The sequence below is a fragment of the Emys orbicularis genome, chromosome 12, assembly GCF_028017835.1.
Source record: "Emys orbicularis isolate rEmyOrb1 chromosome 12, rEmyOrb1.hap1, whole genome shotgun sequence".
Lineage (NCBI taxonomy): Eukaryota > Metazoa > Chordata > Testudines > Emydidae > Emys > Emys orbicularis.
In genome coordinates this window covers 3,915,284-3,936,022 of record NC_088694.1, presented here as the reverse complement: position 1 = coordinate 3,936,022, position 20,739 = coordinate 3,915,284, and the positions used below count along the sequence as shown (strand labels likewise).

The 20,739-nt window shown below is 48.3% G+C and overlaps 1 protein-coding gene across 1 annotated transcript; it reads right to left on the bottom strand.

Moving 5' to 3' along the window:
* Positions 1–1,846: 1,846 nt before the first annotated feature.
* TNFRSF6B (TNF receptor superfamily member 6b) lies at positions 1,847–20,684 on the bottom strand. The gene is made up of 4 exons (XM_065414193.1): positions 20,610–20,684; positions 19,180–19,558; positions 16,864–17,061; positions 1,847–2,130 (listed from the first exon to the last, which is right to left on the bottom strand). The coding sequence occupies exons 1-4, from the start codon at positions 20,682–20,684 to the stop codon at positions 1,847–1,849; spliced, it is 936 nt and encodes a 311-aa protein (XP_065270265.1).
* Between the last annotated feature and the right edge of the window lie 55 nt (positions 20,685–20,739).

Here is a 20,739-nt window from a genome sequence, read left to right as displayed (position 1 = left end):
GGGAGTGGATGTGCACAGGAGAGCAGCTGGCTCTTTACATTAGATTTTTCACACCCCTCAGCAACTTAATTTTCTAGGTGTGGCGTGGTTAATGTACTGCTGTTTACATGCTGGGACTTTCACAGCCTGGCCAATGTGTTAGTACTGGGATCTGAGATGACAAGCAGAATGACATGAAAACTATTTGGGTTTCCAATTGTAATAGTCCAGTGGGGATCTCCACTCTTCAAGCAGTTTGTACTGAGAGAGCTGACTTTTAGACAGACTTCCTTGTCCTGTAAGTCATTCTTCCTAAAACTCGGGGGGAGGGGGGGGAAATGTTCAGAAGCAGATGAATTAAGACTCAAACAGCCCATTGTGGCCAGAGCCATTTAAAGTTGGTCTTGAGCAGTGAGGCTGCTCCAGGTGGAGAAATCTTCTGAGTCCTTTAAACAACCACTGACGCGGGAAAACCATTCTCTCCCTTCCCCATAGTCGGTTCCTGGCAAGCATTCAGATAAGTAAAGCTATAAAAAGCTAAATGCGTCCCAGGGGGAAGCAGTGGTTTTGTGACGTCATGGCAGATCAGCTGAAGTGTACATAGGGCAGTCATCCCCACGGACTTCCCTAAGGGTTTAAAAAAACAAAACTCTCCTCCCAGCTGACGTGTGCGGTGAGATACTCTGCCTCTCAGCCCCCGTCTTAAAGGAGCGGCATTATTTAGATTATATAACTGTTCGCTGGCTCCATAGCAATGTGAGTGTTTGCTGAGGGATATGTGCATGTGGCAGCGATCCATGGCTGGAGAACACGGCCATGAGGTCACCAAATGGCACCTGTCACGATGCTGCATTTTTAACGCAGAGATCAGGCCAGGGCCGAGCGGTGCAACAGGACTCAGACAGCAAGAGTCTAGGGCCTCGGTTCCAGCCACCAGTGCAAACCCTAGTGCAGACAGGAAACGCTGCTATTTGCACTGGTGCCTGCTTGAAAGTGTTTGCACTGGTTGAATGGAGTCTGATAGAGGTGTACACATCCTATGCCAGGGGTTTGCATCGGTGGCTGAAATGGACACAACCTCTCGGTGCAGACAAGGATTAAGGTTTGCAGTCATGGTACGTGTGTGTGCGCATAAATCGGGCATTCCAAGACAGAGCCAGATGAAGAGAACGTGGAGTCTGAGGCAAATGTCATCTTTTCATTTCTCTGTATCAAACAAACATGACAAACTGTACAAAACAAGGCACTGTAGAAATACTTTTAAAAGAGGCTGTAACCAGTGACCCCAGGGGCATCTTATTGCGGACTCACCTCTCACTGATAAACCCCTCTTTGAAAGAAATTTAACGTTGGAAGGTGAAAGGCAGCCACCCCCAGGAAACATTTGAATATCGTTTTAAAAATATGGTGCACTTTAAAATTAAACTCTGCACAGTGGCCCAAGGAAGGGCAACAGGGACTCTTGTGCAGTCAAGAGATAGGGCGTGCTCTCCCTGGAATCTTATGCATTTCGTTTCTGATAAAGTAAGAACAACATCTACTCCTCCTCCCCAGAGAGGAGGTTAACAGTCAAAGTGCAAGTTTCTCCCAGAATTCTCATCCAGCTCCACTTGCAGTGAAGTTCCGCTAGCCGAGGCACAGACTGCATTACAGACCTCACCTGCGGCCACGTTAGACAGACAGTGCACACACACTGGGACAGTGGTCAGCTGTCAGAATGGAGAGGATCAGGAGTGAGTCAGAGACTCACCATTCACTACCCACCATTCATCTTCTCCAAGGTGCACCTCAAGTTAGTTTGTAGAAAGTTAATAAATTAATCAAGCTAGACAAAAACCAAAAACAACAAAAACCCTAAACAGTTCTGTTAATTTTCTAACTCCAAGGAGAAACGTTTCCGCACCATCTCTTCCACGGTATACAGCTTCGCTGCCCGGAGTGCATTCAGCAGCACTTTGATGAGCTCCAAGTGATCCTTCTTCAATTTGGTGAGATACGTGTGGAACTTTTCCTGAAAGGCAGGCCTGGTGTCCTTGTGGAGGATCCCCTTTTGGTGCCGCTCGAGGATTTGCTGGAGGCGCTTCAGCTTTCTCACCGAGATGTTCTGGTAAACCACAAAATCGATCACTGCTTGTTTGCAGTCCTCATTCCCTAGAGTGGGGAGAAGAAAACCAGCATGAGGTTTAGAGCGCAGGGATGAAAGAGCAAACCCCATCAGAACTAGGAGAAAAACCCTACTGCAACTGGAGAGGCTCACGACACGAGGTCAGCAGCTGAGCCCCAAGTGGACAGTTAACCAGCTGTCAGACCCAGCAGCACAGCCCAAGCTCTTAAAGAAATACTGTTCAAATTAGACAGTCTAAAATTTGACCCTGGCATTTGTCCAGTCTTATACCTGCTGGTCTCATCCTATGGCTTCCACGGATGTATTTGTCCTACTGATTCTTGCACAAGGCCTGCTGCGTACAGAGCCTGATTTTCAGACCTTGGCTATGTACACATCTTGGGCCCACCTTTGTGCCTGTGTTACCAGATGTACACGTGACAATCCCTGTGTGTGCACACACGGCTAGAGAGAGATCTTTGTGGCCAATTTGCTTGTGCACATGTGCACACACAAACACTGCAGCGCGTGTGCAAAGCAGGGGCACACTAGTGCACTGACCTAGCATGTGATTATCGGCTCCAGCCTGCATGAAAGCACCTGAATTATGCAGATTTGTTTGTTTACTGTAAATCAAACTAGCTGAGGAGAGAATATTGATTGCCCGTGTGAGTTGCTGGATTGATGGGTTATGCACAGAGCTGGGAGAACATGTTTAGAATCATAGAATCATAGGACTGGAAGGGACCTCGAGAGGTCATCTAGTCCAGTCCCCTGCACTCATGGCAGGCCTAAGTATTATCTAGACCATTCCTGACAGGTGTTTGTCTAACCTACTCTTAAAAATCTACAATGATGGAGATTCCACAACCTCCCCAGGCAATTTATTCCAGTGCTTAACCACCCTGACAGTTAGGAAGTTTTTCCTAATGTTCAACCTAAACTGCCCTTGCTGCAATTTACACCCATTGCTTCTTGTCCTATCCTCAGAGGTTAAGAACAATTCTTCTCCCTCTTCCTTGTAATAACCTTTTACGTACTTGAAAACCATTATCATGTCCACCCTCAGTCTTCTCTTTTCCAGATAAACAAACCCAATTTTTTCAATCTTCCCTCATAAGTCATGTTTTCTAGACCTTTAATCATTTTTATTGCCTGTCTCTGGACTTTCTCCAATTTGTCCACGTTTCCTGAAATGTGGTGCCCAGAACTGCACATAATACTCCAGTTGAGGCCTAATCAGCACGGAGTAGAGCGGAAGAATTACTTTTGTGTTTTGCTTTCAACACTCCTGCTAATACATCCCAGAATGATGTTTGCTTTTTTTGGAACAGCGTTACACTGCTGACTCATATTTAGCCTTTGATCCACTCTGACCCCCAGATCCCTTTCCACAGTACACCTTCCTAGGCAGTCATTTCCCATTTTGTATGTGCAACTGATTGTTCCTTCCTAAGTGGAGTACTTTGCATTTGTCCTTATTTAATTTCATCCTATTTACTTCAGACCATTTCTCCAGATCATTCTGAATTATAATCCTATCATCCAAAGCACGTGCAACCCCTCCCGGCTTGGTATCGTCCACAAACTTTATAAGTGTACTCTTTATGCCATTATCTAAATCATTGATGAAGATATTGAACAGAACCGGACCCAGAACTTATCCCTGTGGGATTCCACTTGTTATGCCCTTCCAACACGACTGTAAACCACTGATAACTACTCTCTGGGAATGGTTTTCCAAGCAGTTGTGCACCCACCTTATAGTAGCTCCATCTAGGTTGCATTTCCCTAGTTTGTTTATGAGTATCAAAAGCTTTACTAAAGTCAAGATATACCACCGTCTACTGCTTCCCCCTATCCACAAGCTATCAGGTTGGTTTGATAAGATTTGTTCTGGACACATCCATGCTGCTGACAGTCACTTAGCACCTTATCTTCTAGGTGTTTACAAATTTATTGCTTAATTATTTGATCCATTATCTTTCCAGGTACAGAAGTTAAGATGATGGGTCTGTAATTCCCCGGGTTGTCCTTATTTCCCTCTTTATATATTGGCACTATATTTGCCTTTTCCAGTCCTCTGGAATGTCTCCCGTCTTCCATGACTTTTAGAAGATAATCACTAATGGCTCAGATATCTCCTCAGTCAGCTCCTTGAGTATTCTAGGATGTGTTTCACCATGCCCTGGTGACTTGAAGACATCTAACGCGTCTAAGTCATTTTTAACTTGTTCTTTCCCTATTTTAACTTCTGATCCTACCTCATTTTCACTGGTATTCACTACGTTAGACGTCCAATCACCACCGACCTTCTTGGTGAAAACCAAAACACAATCGTCACTAAGCACCTCTGCCATTTCCACATTTTCTGTTTTGTTCAACCCAAAACAATTTAGTTTTTGTTTCGGCAGGAGGAAAAATGAACAATTTCCATTTTGGTTCAAAATAGGGCTGTCAAGCGATTAAAAAAATTAATCGCGATTAATCTCACTGTTAAACAATAATAGAATACCATTTTTTAAAATATTTTTGGATGTTTTCTACATATTCAAATATATTGATTTCAATTACAGCACAGAATACAAAGTGCACAGTGCTCACTTCATATTTATTTTTGATTACAAGTATTTGTACTGTAAAAATGATAAACGAAATAGTATTTTTCAATTCACCTCATACAAGTACTGTAGTGCAATCTCTTTATCGTGAAAGTTGAACTTACAAATGTAGAATTATGTATAAAAAATTGCATTCAAAAATAAAACAATGTAAAATTTTAGAGCCTGCAAGTCCACTCAGTCCTACTTCTTGTTCAGCCAATCGCTCAGACAAACCAGTAGGACTGAGTGGACTTGTAGGCTCTGACGTTTTACATTGTTTTGGTTTTGAGTGCAGTTATGTAACAAAAAAAAATATCTACATTTGTAAATTGCACTTTCAGAACACAGATTGCACTACAGTACTTGCATGAGGTGAATAGAAAAATACCGTTTCTTTGTTTGTCATTTTTACAGTGCAAATATTTGTAATCAAGAATAATATACACTTTGATTTCAATTACAACACAGAATACAATATATATAAAAATGTAGAAAAACATCCAAAATATTTAATCAATTTCAATTGGTATTCTATTGTTTAACGGTGCGATTAATCGCAATTATTTTTTTAATCTCAGTTCATTTTTTTGAGTTAATCACATGAGTTAACTGTGATTAGTCGACAGCCCTAGTTCAACACAAACCAATTTTGTGGGGTTTTTTTTGATTTTTCAGTTCAGCCAGCAAACCGAAAATCAGTCCAACACTCAGCTCTCATGGGTTGAAGAAATGGCACTCGCCTCATTAAAATTAAGTGCTCAGGTAAAGGACCCAGATAGAAAATGGGGGTGAGAGACAGAGGTACCTCATTGGTCAATGTTAGACCCACATTCCTAGGGCCAAAGGTGCCACACTTGGGGGGGGGGGGGGGCACTAGCGACTCTGGGATATGGTTACTTTGATTTGGGTCTGTGCCCTGCAGTGTGGATGTCAGAGCCCTAGGTTCGAACACGTGTTAGAAAAGTCTTAACCTAGGGTTAAAATACAATGTAGATACTCAAGCCCAGGCTTCCTAACACGGGTCAGCTGACGCGAGTCCCAGTAACCCTGGGCTTACCCTAAAGGGCCACATTCATCCCCTGTGTAAATGCACAGAGTGAATTTGGGCCTGATCCTATATGTCGTACTGCAGGCCAGAAGCTCACAACAGAGATGGACCCAAGAGATCAGGATCCAAACGCTCCCAAAACGTAGCAGTGCCCAGACCTGGATTAAGGATTAAGGCAGGGGCTTTCGGGGCTGCAGCCCGGGATCCGGGCTCAAGGGGGGGGCCCTGCAAAAATAAATCACAGGAGCAATCTCTGGGGCTCTCAGGCTGCCTGTCCTGGCCCCACGCTGCTCCCAGAAGTGGCTGGCTGCTGGCATGTCTCTGCAGCCCCTGGTGGGGGGAGGGGGAAGGAGGCTCCACGCGCTGCCCCGCCCTCAGCACCATCCCCGCAGCTCCTGCCATTGGGAGCTATGGGGGCGGCGCTTGTGGGCATGGGCAGCGCACAGAGACACGCTCTCCCCCTCCCCCAGGGGCGCGCAGAGACGTGCCAGCAGCCAGCCACTTCCAGGGGCGGCGTGGGGCCATGGCAGGGAGGCAGGCAGCGTGAGCCCTGCTGCGCCACTGGCCGGGAGCTGCTTGTGGTAAGCACCTCCCGGCCGGAGCCTGCACCTCACACCCCCTCCTGCACCCCAATCCCCTGCCCTGGTTAGAATCCCCCACCTGTACCCAAACTCCCTCCTGGACCCCACATCCCCTCCTGCACCCCAATCCCCTGCCCTGGTTAGAATCCCCCACCTGTACCCAAACTCCCTCCTGGACCCCACATCCCCTCCTACACCCCAATCCCCTGCCCCTGGTTAGAATCGCCCACCTGTACCCAAACTCCCTCCTGGACCCCACATCCCCTCCTGCACCCCAATCCCCTGCCCTGGTTAGAATCCCCCACCTGTACCCAAACTCCCTCCTGGACCCCACATCCCCTCCTGCACCCCAATCCCCTGCCCCTTGTTAGAATCCCCCACCTGTACCCAAACTCCCTCCTGGACCCCACATCCCCTCCTGCACCCCAATCCCCTGCCCTGGTTAGAATCCCCCACCTGTACCCAAACTCCCTCCTGGACCCCACATCCCCTCCTGCACCCCAATCCCCTGCCCCTAGTTAGAATCCCCCACCTATACCCAAACTCCCTCCTGGACCCCACATCCCCTCCGGCACCCCAATCCCCTGCCCCTGGTTAGAATCCCCCACCTGTACCCAAACTCCCTCCTGGACCCCACATCCCCTCCTGCACCCCAATCCCCTGCCCTGGTTAGAATCCCCCACCTGTACCCAAACTCCCTCCTGGACCCCACATCCCCTCCTGCACCCCAATCCCCTGCCCTGGTTAGAATCCCCCACCTGTACCCAAACTCCCTCCTGGACCCCACATCCCCTCCTGCACCCCAATCCCCTGCCCCTGGTTAGAATCCCCCACCTGTACCCAAACTCCCTCCTGGACCCCACATCCCCTCCTGCACCCCAATCCCCTGCCCTGGTTAGAATCCCCCACCTATACCCAAACTCCCTCCTGGACCCCACACCCCCTCCTGCACCCCAATCCCCTGCCCCTGGTTAGAATCCCCCACCTGTACCCAAACTCCCTCCTGGACCCTACATCTCCTCCTGCACCCCAATCCCTTGCCCTGGTTAGAATCCCCCACCTATACCCAAACTCCCTCCTGGACCCCACATCCCCTCCTACACCCCAATCCCCTGCCCCTGGTTAGAATCCCCCACCTGTACCCAAACTCCCTCCTGGACCCTACATCCCCTCCTGCACCCCAATCCCCTGCCCTGGTTAGAATCCCCCACCTGTACCCAAACTCCCTCCTGTACCCCACATCCCCTCCTGCACCCCAATCCCCTGCCCCTAGTTAGAATCCCCCACCTATACCCAAACTCCCTCCTGGACCCCACACCCCCTCCTGCACCCCAATCCCCTGCCCTGGTTAGAATCCCCCACCTGTACCCAAACTCCCTCCTGGACCCCACATCCCCTCCTGCACCCCAATCCCCTGCCCCTGGTTAGAATCCCCCACCTGTACCCAAACTCCCTCCTGGACCCCACATCCCCTCCTGCACCCCAATCCCCTGCCCCTTGTTAGAATCCCCCACCTGTACCCAAACTCCCTCCTGGACCCCACATCCCCTCCTGCACCCCAATCCCCTGCCCTGGTTAGAATCCCCCACCTGTACCCAAACTCCCTCCTGGACCCCACATCCCCTCCTGCACCCCAATCCCCTGCCCCTGGTTAGAATCCCCCACCTGTACCCAAACTCCCTCCTGGACCCCACATCCCCTCCTGCACCCCAATCCCCTGCCCCAGATCAGAATCCCCCTCCTGCACCCCAATCCCCTGCTCCAGCACCCTCCTGCATCAAACTCCCTCCCAGACCCCGCACCCCCTCCTGCACCCCAGTCCGCTTCTGCATAACTATAAAGGGAAGGGTAACAGCTCTCCTGTGTACAGTACTAAAATCCCTCCTAGCCAGAGACTCCAAATCCTTTTACCTGTAAAGGGTTAAGAAGCTCGGGTAACCTGGCTGACACCTGACCCCAAGGACCAATAAGGGGACAAGATACTTTCAAATCTTGGGGGGGGAAAGGCTTTTGTGTGTGTCCTTTGTTTAAGGGGTTGTTCGCTCTTGGGACTGAGAGGGACCAGACATCAATCCAGGTTCTCCCCATCTTTCTAAACAAGTCTCTCTTATTTCAAAATTGTAAGTAAAAGCCAGGCAAGGCGTCTTAGATTTACTTTGTTTTTCTCAACTTGTAAATGTACCTTTTACTAGAGTGCTTATCTTTGTTTGCTATACTTTGAACCTAAGACAGAGGGGGTTCCTCTAAGCTCTTTAAGTTTGATTACCCTGTAAAGTTATTTTCCATACTGATTTTACAGAGATGATTTTTACCTTTTTCTTTAATTAAAAGCCTTCTTTTTAGGAACCTAATTGATTTCTCCTTGTTTTAAGATCCAAAAGGGGTTTGGATCTGTATTCACCAGGAGTTGGTGAAAGGAAGGAGGGGGGAAGGGTCAATTTCTCCTTATTTAAGATCCAAGGAGTTTGGATCTGTATTCACCAGGGAATTGGTGAAGGTCTCTCAAGGCTACCCAGGAAAGGGAATTAGCTTTGGGATGGTGGCAGCGGACCAGAACTAAGCTGGTAGATAAGCTTAGAAGTCTTCATGCAGGCCCCTACATTTGTACCCTAAAGTTCAAAGTAGGGATACAGCCTTGACATGGTGGCACAGCGGTGGAGATCGTTTTAAACCCAAAAGCCAGTAAGATTTTTTTTTTCTTCTAGCTGCTTGGAAAGCAGAGCTGAAGGTAGATAGATGCATATCTTATCTCTCCTTGCCTGAAGGCAGAGGTGTTAAGTTTTTTTTAACAAGGTCCTTTGTTAAGAGAACGGTTCAATCAGTGAGCAAACTGACTGGTAAAAGGAATTTACAAGCTGAATTGTTTTGTTTTTTTTCTTTTTATATCCTCGGGAGTAGCTTGTTAGAAAGTCTCTGTTAACTCAGCAGCAGCCAGAGCTAGGTACATCCCAGTTTCAGTCAACTGCAGAGGGGTGTGACCCAGCACAAGAAAACAGGAAAATGACTACCAAAGAAGCAGCTAACAAAATAGAACTGGCCAAACTAGAAGCAGAAGAAAATGAAAGAAAACATCAAAGACTGCTTCAAATTAAAAAACTTGAAGAGGAGGCCCACAAGAGAGAGATGGAGCTGGAAAAAGCCAAAGAAAAAGCCAAAGAGGAGGCCCACAAGAGAGAGATGGAGCTGGAAAAAGCCAAAGAGGAGGCCCATAAAAGAGAAGAAAAAGCCAAACAGGAGGCCCACAAGAGAGAAATGGAGCTGGAAAAAGCCAAACATGAAAGAGAAGAGAAAGCCAAACAGGAGGCCCATGAAAGAGAGATGGAGCTGAAAGAAAAAGAGATGGAACTGGAAGCAGCAAGGACTAGGCAGGGTGCATCAGACCATCCTAACAACTCCTCTCCAGGTACCACTTCCCATCCCAGGAAATTCCCCACCTACAAGGCAGGCGATGATACTGAGGCCTTCTTAGAAAATTTTGAAAGGGCCTGCCTTGGATACAACATCCCTCCAACCCAGTACATGGTAGAGCTGAGGCCGCAGCTCAGTGGACCCTTAGCAGAGGTGGCGGCTGAAATGCCTAAGGAACACATGAACAGTTATGAACTTTTTAAAAACAAGGCCAGACTCAGAATGGGGCTAACACCCGAGCACGCCCGTCGGCGGTTCAGAGCCCTAAGGTGGAAACCAGATGTGTCATTTACCCGGCATGCCTACCACATTGACAAAAATTGTGATGCCTGGGTATCAGGAGCAAATGTTAAATCTCTGGAAGATCTGCTTTCCCTAGTAAAAATGGAGCAGTTTTTAGAGGGTGTTCCTGAGGAAATAGAAAGGTACATCCTAGATAGGAAGCCCAAAACTGTAACCGAGGCGGGGGAGATTGGAGCCAAGTGGGTGGAGGTGACAGAAAAGAAAAAAGCTAGTAGCAGTTGGAGCGAATATCAGAAGGGGCAAGCCGAAACAAAACCTTATCACCGGGGACAACCCAAGGCCCCACCCACATCCCAAGGGAAACCCCAGACGCCTTCTCACCCCACCACACCAGTCTCCATCAACCAACATCGCCCCGGTGATACCTTAGCAGGGCGATGTTTTAAATGTAATGAACTGGGGCATATAAAGGCTCACTGCCCCAAGAACCCCAACCGATTACAGTTCATTACACCCCAATCACACCAAAGAACCCCAGACCCAGATGCCTCTCTCATACCCTCGGAGCGAAGGGAAACCTTGAGAGTGGGCGGAAAGAAGGTTATCGCTTGGAGGGACACTGGGGCACAAGTGTCAACTATTCACCAATCCCTAGTGGACCCCAAACTCATCAACCCGGAGGCTACAGTGACAATTCAACCCTTCGTGTCACAGTCTGTAACCTTGCCTACAGCCAAGTTGCATGTCCAGTACAAGGGCTGGTCAGGAATGTGGACTTTTGCAGTCTATGACAATTATCCCATTCCCATGGTACTGGGGGAAGACTTGGCCAACCATGTGAAGCTAGCCAAGAGGGTGGGAATAGTCACCCGCAGCCAGGCTAAGCAAGCTTCCACCCCCATCCCTGTTCCTGAGCCGTCCACCAGGAACCCGTCTGTGTTACCAGAGACCCAAACAAAGGTGGTGGAACCGGATCCCCTGCCAACGACTGCAACAGCCGTAGTGGATCCAATCCCAGAGACCCAGCCAAAGCCAGTCCCAGAACTGGAACTGGCAACGCAACCAGCACCAGAACCATTGTCAGCACTGAGTCCAGCGCTTGCAAGCCCGTCTACAACTCCAATGCCAGAGGACACCAGCGAGCCTGAACTGGCGGAAGCAGCAGATAACCTTACCCAAGAGGCTCAGCCAGAGCCTGAGATACCACATAGTGCACCAGCGAACAGCGGTTCACAGTCAATGGAAACAGCCCCAGCACCTGCATCGCTTCCAGAGGGACCAAGCCCCAGTCCACGGTCCAAGGAGGAACTGATGTCTCCAGCATCAAGGGAACAGTTCCAGGCCGAGCAGGAAGCAGATGACAGCCTTCAGAAAGCTTGGGCGGCGGCGCGGAGCACCCCACCGCCTCTCAGCTCTTCTAACCGATCCCGGTTTGTTGTAGAAAAAGGACTTTTATACAAGGAGACTCTTTCTGGTGGGCACCAGGAAGACTGGCATACTCAAAGACAGCTGGTAGTTCCCACTAAGTATCGAGTAAAGCTCTTGAGGTTAGCCCATGATCATCCCAGTGGCCATTCTGGGGTGAACAGAACCAAAGACCGGTTGGGGAAGTCCTTCCACTGGGAGGGAATGGGCAAGGACGTTGCTAATTATGTCCGGTCTTGTGAGGTGTGCCAACGAGTGGGAAAGCTCCAAGACCAGGTTAAAGCCCCTCTCCAGCCACTACCCATAATTGAGGTCCCATTTCAGTGAGTAGCTGTGGATATTCTGGGTCCTTTCCCAAAGAAGACACCCAGAGGAAAGCAGTACGTACTGACTTTCATGGATTTTGCTACCCGATGGCCGGAAGCTGTACCCTTAAGCAACACCAAGGCTAAAAGTGTGTGCCAGGCATTAGCAGACATTTTTGCCAGGGTAGGTTGGCCCTCCGACATCCTTACAGATTCGGGAACTAATTTCCTGGCAGGGAACATGAAAAACCTGTGGGAAGCTCATGGGGTGAATCACTTGGTTGCCACCCCTCATCACCATCAAACCAATGGTCTGGTGGAGAGGTTTAATGGAACTTTGGGGGCCATGATACGTAAATTCGTAAATGAACACTCCAATGATTGGGACCTAGTGTTGCAGCAGTTGCTTTTTGCCTACAGGGCTGTACCACATCCCAGTTTAGGGTTTTCACCATTTGAACTTGTGTATGGCCGCGAGGTTAAGGGGCCATTACAGTTGGTGAAGCAGCAATGGGAGGGGTTTACGCCTTCTCCAGGAACTAACATTCTAGACTTTGTAAGCAACCTACAAAACACCCTCCGACACTCTTTAGCCCTTGCTAAAGAAAACCTAAAGGATGCTCAGGAAGAGCAAAAGGCCTGGTATGATAAACATTCCAGAGAACGGTCCTTCAAAGTAGGAGACCAAGTCATGGTCTTAAAGGCGCTCCAGGCCCATAAAATGGAAGCGTCGTGGGAAGGACCATTCACGGTCCAGGAGCGCCTAGGAGCGGTTAACTATCTCATAGCCTCCCCCACCTCCAACATAAAGCCTAAGGTATACCATGTTAATTCTCTTAAGCCCTTTTATTCTAGAGAATTAAACATTTGCCAGTTTACAGCCCAGGAAACAGATGACGCGGAGTGGCCTGCAGGTGTCTACTACGAAGGAAAAAGGAATGGTGGCGTGGAAGAGGTGAACCTCTCCACGACCCTGGGACGTCTGCAGCGACAGCAGATCAAGGAGCTGTGCACAAGCTTTGCACCGATTTTCTCAGCCACTCCAGGACGGACCGAACGGGCATACCACTCCATTGACACAGGTAATGCTCACCCAATTAAAACCCCACCCTACCGGGAGTCACCTCATGCCCAAGCTGCTATACAAAGGGAGATCCAGGACATGCTACAGATGGGTATAATCGGCCTCTCTACCAGTGCATGGGCATCTCCAGTGGTTCTAGTTCCCAAACCAGATGGGGAAATACGCTTTTGCGTGGACTACCGTAAGCTAAATGCTGTAACTCGTCCTGACAACTATCCAATGCCACACACAGATGAGCTATTGGAAAAATTGGGACATGCCCAATTCATCTCTACTTTAGACTTAACCAAAGGGTACTGGCAAGTACCACTAGATGAACCCGCTAAGGAAAGGTCAGCCTTCGTCACCCAGGCAGGGGTGTATGAATTCAATGTACTCCCTTTCGGGTTGCGAAATGCACCCGCCACCTTCCAAAGACTTGTAGATGGTCTCTTGGCGGGATTGAGAGAATCTGCCATTGCCTATCTCGATGATGTGGCCATTTTTTCTGATTCATGGACAGAACACCTGGAGCACCTGAAAAAAGTCTTTGAGCGCATCTGGCAGGCAGGACTAACTGTTAAGGCTAAAAAGTGTCAAATAGGCCAAAACAGAGTGACATACCTGGGGCACCAGGTGGGTCAAGGAACTATAAATCCCCTACAGGCCAAAGTGGATGCTATCCAAAAGTGGCCGGTTCCAAAGTCAAAGAAACAGGTCCAATCCTTCTTAGGCTTGGCCGGATATTATAGGCGATTTGTACCACACTACAGCCAAATCACCGCCCCGCTGACAGACCTAACCAGAAAGAAACAGCCAAATGCAGTTCAGTGGACTGATAAGTGTCAAAAGGCCTTTAACCAGCTTAAGGCAACACTCATGTCTGACCCTGTGCTAAGGGCCCCAGACTTTGACAAACCGTTCCTAGTAACCATAGATGCTTCCGAGCGAGGCGTGGGAGCAGTTTTAATGCAGGAAGGACCGGATCAAGAATTCCATCCTGTCGTGTTTCTCAGCAAGAAACTGTCTGAGAGGGAAAGCCACTGGTCAATCAGCGAAAAGGAATGCTACGCCATTGTGTACGCGCTGGAAAAGTTACGCCCATATGTTTGGGGACGGCGTTTCCAACTACAAACAGACCATGCTGCGCTACAGTGGCTTCATACCGCCAAGGGAAATAACAAAAAACTTCTTCGGTGGAGTTTAGCTCTCCAAGATTTTGATTTTGAAATACAACACATTTCGGGAGCTTCTAACAAAGTGGCTGATGCACTCTCCCGGGAAAGTTTCCCAGAGTTAACTGGTTAACAATTGTTCTTGGAATGAAACATATTGTTAGTTTTTATATAATCAGTAGTATGTCTAAAGGTACATGTGTCTTATTAACTCTGTTTTCTCCTAGAGCTCCAGGAAAGAAATCACAGCCAGTGTGGAACCAAACGTCCAACACTATCTGTGATTTGGGGGGCGTGTCATAACTATAAAGGGAAGGGTAACAGCTCTCCTGTGTACAGTACTAAAATCCCTCCTAGCCAGAGACTCCAAATCCTTTTACCTGTAAAGGGTTAAGAAGCTCGGGTAACCTGGCTGACACCTGACCCCAAGGACCAATAAGGGGACAAGATACTTTCAAATCTTGGGGGGGGAAAGGCTTTTGTGTGTGTCCTTTGTTTAAGGGGTTGTTCACTCTTGGGACTGAGAGGGACCAGACATCAATCCAGGTTCTCCCCATCTTTCTAAACAAGTCTCTCTTATTTCAAAATTGTAAGTAAAAGCCAGGCAAGGCGTCTTAGATTTACTTTGTTTTTCTCAACTTGTAAATGTACCTTTTACTAGAGTGCTTATCTTTGTTTGCTATACTTTGAACCTAAGACAGAGGGGGTTCTTCTAAGCTCTTTAAGTTTGATTACCCTGTAAAGTTATTTTCCATACTGATTTTACAGAGATGATTTTTACCTTTTTCTTTAATTAAAAGCCTTCTTTTTAAGAACCTAATTGATTTCTCCTTGTTTTAAGATCCAAAAGGGGTTTGGATCTGTATTCACCAGGAGTTGGTGAAAGGAAGGAGGGGGGAAGGGTCAATTTCTCCTTATTTAAGATCCAAGGAGTTTGGATCTGTATTCACCAGGGAATTGGTGAATGTCTCTCAAGGCTACCCAGGAAAGGGAATTAGCTTTGGGATGGTGGCAGCGGACCAGAACTAAGCTGGTAGTTAAGCTTAGAAGTCTTCATGCAGGCCCCTACATTTGTACCCTAAAGTTCAAAGTAGGGATACAGCCTTGACAGTTTCTGCACCAAACTCCCTCCCAGGAAAAAGACTTGTATACAGGGGCCACACAAAGTCTAATAACCCCAGGCCCAGAGGAAAGCTAATCCGGTCCCGGAGTCACGTCTGTTTACACCAGCAGAAAATTTAAGCCTATCTACAGAGTTTGTATTTGTATACAATTACTGACGTGCCAGTGTGTATCTGTAGCTATGTACATAGAGACATACACAGGCATAGTACACACATGCTACCCTGCTGAGTAAGAACACTTGCAAATTGGGAGTTAAAAATATCCCTCCATTCATAAGTTTCCCGTTTTGCAAGTGCACTGTTGCTCAAGAGATGAATGTGTGTATATAAACAACCCCAGGGCAGGGATCAGAGCCAGTTGCTGATGCTTAACGAGAGAAGGGCACGTGCTGATGACAGATTGGAAAAGAAGCAAGTTACAATGAACATCTCAGCTGCTACCATCACCCCTTTGGGAAAAGGCTGACTCAAAGAATGGGGCGTGAGTCAAGATTCCTATTATGGAATTGCAAACCTCTGGTCTGACTGGAATTTACTGAAATTCCATTGCATCACATTCTTGATGAGGAGAGAAGAATATTGACCAGGGAGAGGGACTCCGGGGGGATGAAAAACAAGAGATTCCTTCTGCCACATTTGCTGGGGGACACATCCCTTCTGCTGCATGCTGGGCAAAGGGAAGCTATTGTTTGTGGAAGACACAGAGGCCAGATTCTGCCCTCTGTTACACCGATACAGCCTCGTGGAAGCCAAAGGGACAGATTCACTACAACGTGGGAGCAAATCCATTGTCTTCATTCCTGCCCAGTGCAGTGGCTGCCTGGCGCAGGTCTATGGCAATCTGCCTCAGTGGGTCGGTTTGAGAATGAAGGTTAAATGGGAAGGAGTCACTAACGAAGTGAAACCAAAATTTAAACAAGCTAAAAACAGAGACTGGGGGCTACAGTCGGGAAAGGCAGCACGAGCTGCCCTGTCTGCGGCACAACACTTCTGCACCTGCTGCGGACTCCTGATCTAGTTCCAGTTTCCTGCACGATTCAGTGCTGTGTGTCTTGGGCTGCCAGAAGGACAGTGCTAGATACTTCAGAACAACATGTTCTCACTACCACTTCAGACTGTACGTAACATCTACAGGGGGGAGGGATAGCTCACTGGTTTGAGCATTGGCCTGCTAAACCCAGGGTTGTGAGTTCAATCCTTGAGGGGGCCACTTAGGGATCTGGGGCAAAATCAGTATTTGGTTCTGCTAGTGAAAGCAGGGGGCTGGACTCAATGACCTTTCGGGGTCCCTTCCAGTTCTATGAGATAGGTATAGGTAGGTAACAGGCTGACTCTGACATGCCTTGTGCCCTGATGCAGGCAGTATCTGGGGGCAGGAGATCAGCAAAAAGGAAAGGTGCCAACAAGGAGATCTTCCTGACAGCTAGACTGAGAGATCGGGATGGGAGGAAAACAGGGGCAGGGACAAGCCAAGGAAAGTGTCATTAATTGAAAGAGACAATGGCTGGAGAGGGTGCCAGGGGACCCTGTCTAAGATGATCTTAGCCAAGCTTTCAGTGAATTTGGGGGGATTAGTTTGTCCTTTTTGTAGTTTAATTAAAACCAATTTTGTACTTATAAATTCCACTGGAACCGATCCTATACATTGGGGTAGAACAAGCTGCACCGGAAAGTTTCACTCCAGCCCAGGTAGCAACATGATTCTAGCGCATGGGTTCCCCTCCCCCCCGCCCAGGCAGACCTGAATAATTCCCCACTCTACATCCGCTAATGCTATTCCGTCCCAAGCAGACCTGGCTCCTCACCTGTCTCCTGGGTGCCGTTTCCCTTGAACATCCTGCAGGTGGTGCACAGGGTGTCATGGAACTGGTTTCCTACGACATTAGTCTCCTTTCCCTGCTGCGAGCAGCTCTGGTGTGCCTTGCACGGCTCTGTGCTGGAGCTGGAGGACGAGAAGAACCCCTGGGGGCACGTCTCACATTTCGTGTTCTGATGGGGAGTACCTGCAAAACGGGGCACAGAAAGAGTCTGAGCAGTGAAGTACCTGCAGTACACGTCCATTGTGTTTGGGATAATGGCCCCTTAGGGAGCACGGTAACGGTAAAAGAAGATGGCCCGGTTCGCCGTTGTCCTGTGCCTATGTAGTCATTTGCACCAGTGTAAAGTGAGCGCAAGCCACTACCCGATGTCTGGCACCCACTGTGCACTGGTGTAAGTGAGTGCTCATGGTGAAAAGCAATGGTGAATCTGGCCCTAAGTCTGCATCTGGTAATGCTCTGAGTTCCCTCTGGGCATAAGGGGATGTCAGAGAGAGATTAGGCTCTGTGTAACACATCATTCATAGGATCAAAGAAGGGGCCCTGCCCTGGCCCAGTCCCCAGCCTTCAAGGAGGATGAGCAGTTACCAAACTTAGGATCTGGCTGCAAGACAGCCCAATGCTAGGACCCCAGCCAGCTAGGTTGGGAACACCGACTCGCGTGTTGATGATCATAAACAAACAAGGCAGAAAATCAAATAATAAGAGAACAGCCAGTGTGCCAAGAGAAACCACACACGGGACAGAGCACTCCGCCTTTACGGAAGCTGACGAGCCCTGCACATGAAACGAACGGCCGAATCTCTGATCTCAGGAGTCACTGCTCCAAAGCATGCAGCCCGCATCGTGCTACAAAGCCCTTTGAAGAAGTTGCCATCTCTGTAACGGCAGCCCACCGCCTTGGTGTGCGCCCAGACTCCTCTCTATTTCTGGATACCCAAGGAGTCGCAAACGTGAAAAATAAATGCCCTTTCCAGCTATATCGAGAAGCCTGCCTGCACCTCAGTGTGGTTCGCATTCATGACTTCTGGGCTTCGTTACTGTCATTCCCCGGGTGGAAGGTAGCATGCTTGGTACGAAGTCACTAATCTTAAAAAAAAGGTACAGCTGGTGCAGAATGAAGGAGCCCATCACCCCACAGTTTCACTCCCTTCAACTGGCCCCCATCCTACTTATATGGCCCTCATCACTGTCATCTGAGTACCTGGTCAAATTCAACCTACATGGAACTGGCCTAAATGACCTGGGCACCTCGCTCACGCTGCCTAATCATGGCATCTCAAAATAGTCATATTCCATGGGAACAAGCCATCAACCTCCCGCAGGAGACTCATGTGCGCAGAAGACAGGGCTTTCCCGGTGACTGGCCTATAAATCTGGAATGCAGTCATGGAGACTGACAGGGAAACAAACTACAATTTCTTCAGAGTAGGAGGCAAAACACACTGCTAGACCGAGCCTGCCTAGTATAAAACTGCAGCTTAAAACCAAAATAAATAAATAGAGGCCAGTCCTTGATGACTGGAGCGGGGAGGGAAAAAGACAGACAGAGAGAGAAATACATCTTTGTGTGCATGTTGTAATTCTGGATAGCCCTCAAATACCACAGGGAAGGGGGTAATTTAAAAACTAGACAGAGTTGTGCTAAGGAAAAAATAAAAACTCCCTAATATCCTTCAGTAATCCATGTGTCATCCTGAGCTAGAGAGCTACGCTTCTGAGTCACCCCTAAATGCTCTTCGACATATACCTGCTTTTTTTTTGGGGGGGGGGTATCAGTCTTATTTTCATTTGCCCCTTTCCCATCTTTAATATATGCTTTCAAAATCACCAAATAAGGATTCCAGAAAGCAGCCCCATGGCTAAGTTAATTTGTCAGTGCCGTCCCAGTACTGAGACACCAAGCAAACTTCTTCTGGTCCTCACAATGAACCTTCCTTGCCCACATGCCTTATTGCCTTCAGCCCTGGGTGCCCACAAGAGATTATGGCCAAATTAGCAGGAACCATTGAAATATTTATACTTGGACAACAGTAGTAGGATGTTGCTCGTTCAGAGGACGTAGCCACTAGATGGCGACATTCTCTTACTCACTTGAGTGGATCTGACATCCCATCCAACAGAGGGCAGCGGTGCACATATATATAGTGAGAAAATACACACGCATAAGATCAGATTATCCACTACTGCTATTTAACAGGTGTCTCCTGGATTCTGACAGGACAGTAATAGCATGAGAATATAATAAGGCCCTTAGACACAGCTCTACACCCCTTGCCTCAGTACTCCAGCTGCAATACATACCCAGCTTTACTACTCCAGACCCGGAAGGACACTTGGCATGCTCGATGCAGAACTCGGACTCGGAGTAGTAGCCATGCTGACACTGGCACACTCTGTTGTGGGTGGAGTTGCACGGATGCAGCTCGACCTGCAGCTCTCCGCAGATGACGTTGCAGTATCGGCATTTCTCCAGGTAGTTCCAGTACTGCGTGTAGTGCAGATCTGGACATGGGGCGCACACTGTGGGTTTGTCTCTGGTGCAGTGCTGTGCCACAAAGGTTCCCGGCGGGCACTGATGGCATACCACTTTGTTGTTAGTCACGGGGTCTCTCCATGGGTAGGTGGGAGTGGTGCGGGAGATAGGCACAGCCAGGAAAAGCACAATAGCACCAACCATCCACTAGTGTAAAAAGACACAAAGAACTATCAGACTTTCACTTGCCCTCTTGCAGAGGGGCATCACAATTACAGCAGCTGGGTACCAGAAGGGCCTCTCATGATTACCACTGGGCCATGAGAAACCATTCTGGATTACACTCTCATCTGCCACATCTATCTCCTCCTCCCACTCACCTTTCCATGCTGCCCCATAGGCATGGAATGCGCCCCCCACCCTGACTCTCTAACTCACCACTTCTGCCCACCCTAAGTGCCTCCTTAAGACCTGCTTCTCGCCATGCCCGCAAGAAGGGATTGAAACCAATTTTAAAAATCCCCTTCATCCCTCCTCCCTCTGGGCTCCCCAGCACAAGCCCTCTTGTCCCTGCTGGCTCTCAGCCCTTCGGGGCAGGGCCTTTCCATGTTGTGTCTTGTACAGCACACTGCAGACAAGGACCTATTCGAGCAGCCAAATTCATCGAGACCCCTGAACAAGTATATGTTCTCCATATCCTTCGTTAGTGCCCCACGCTGGTCCAAAAGGGAGTTTTGCCATTGACTTCAATGGGGCGAGGATGTAGTCCTTAGCAGACCCAATACAGAAGTGCAATGTTCGAGTTAATAGAGCTGCTTTGGGATTACAGGTTTTCCCCGGCTTGCAGGGATGTAGGGAATTTTACCAGACAGGAGCCCCACAAAAAGCAGAAAACAAAGACACTCAGATACAGAACCCTCAAAGAGGAGCAGAGTGATTTAACTAACTTCCTGAAATTTTACCAACACCCTGCCAGGTTTAAAAGAAAAGAAATGGAGTTGGATGTTAAGATGGGACAAAATTACAATTTAGAGCCTTTTAGAACATGAGGTTCTGACTAAGGACTGAAGGCCCCGGGTGTGTGGAGCGGGAGTTTTCCATAAAATACAAAGACACTAACATTTTCATACAAATTTAAAACCCTTTGAGAAACAAGGGGGGCTTCACTAAAGGTCTGGAGAGCCTCAGGGCCTTCTTTGGTTCCCCCCTTCCTGTTAAAAATACATTAGACCAACATCAAGAGCAAACAGGCTGTTACCTTGGATGAATGTCTCACATTCAGTGTGTGGTTGGACAGCATAGCACTGTGGATGGTATTAGTATTAGAACTCATGGTATTTGGAGACGTCTTCAGATGCTTGGATTGGGCCCTAGAATGATTTCTGTGC

Coding starts and splice junctions, on each gene's coding strand:
- TNFRSF6B (XM_065414193.1), bottom strand. CDS start 20,684: ATGAGTTCTAATACTAATACCATCCACAGTGCTATGCTGTCCAACCAC. Junction 19,559..20,609: donor ATGTGAGACATTCATCCAAG/GTAACAGCCTGT, acceptor TTTTTACACTAG/TGGATGGTTGGTGCTATTGT. Junction 2,131..16,863: donor AAACGGCACCCAGGAGACAG/GTGAGGAGCCAG, acceptor TCCCCACTCTAG/GGAATGAGGACTGCAAACAA.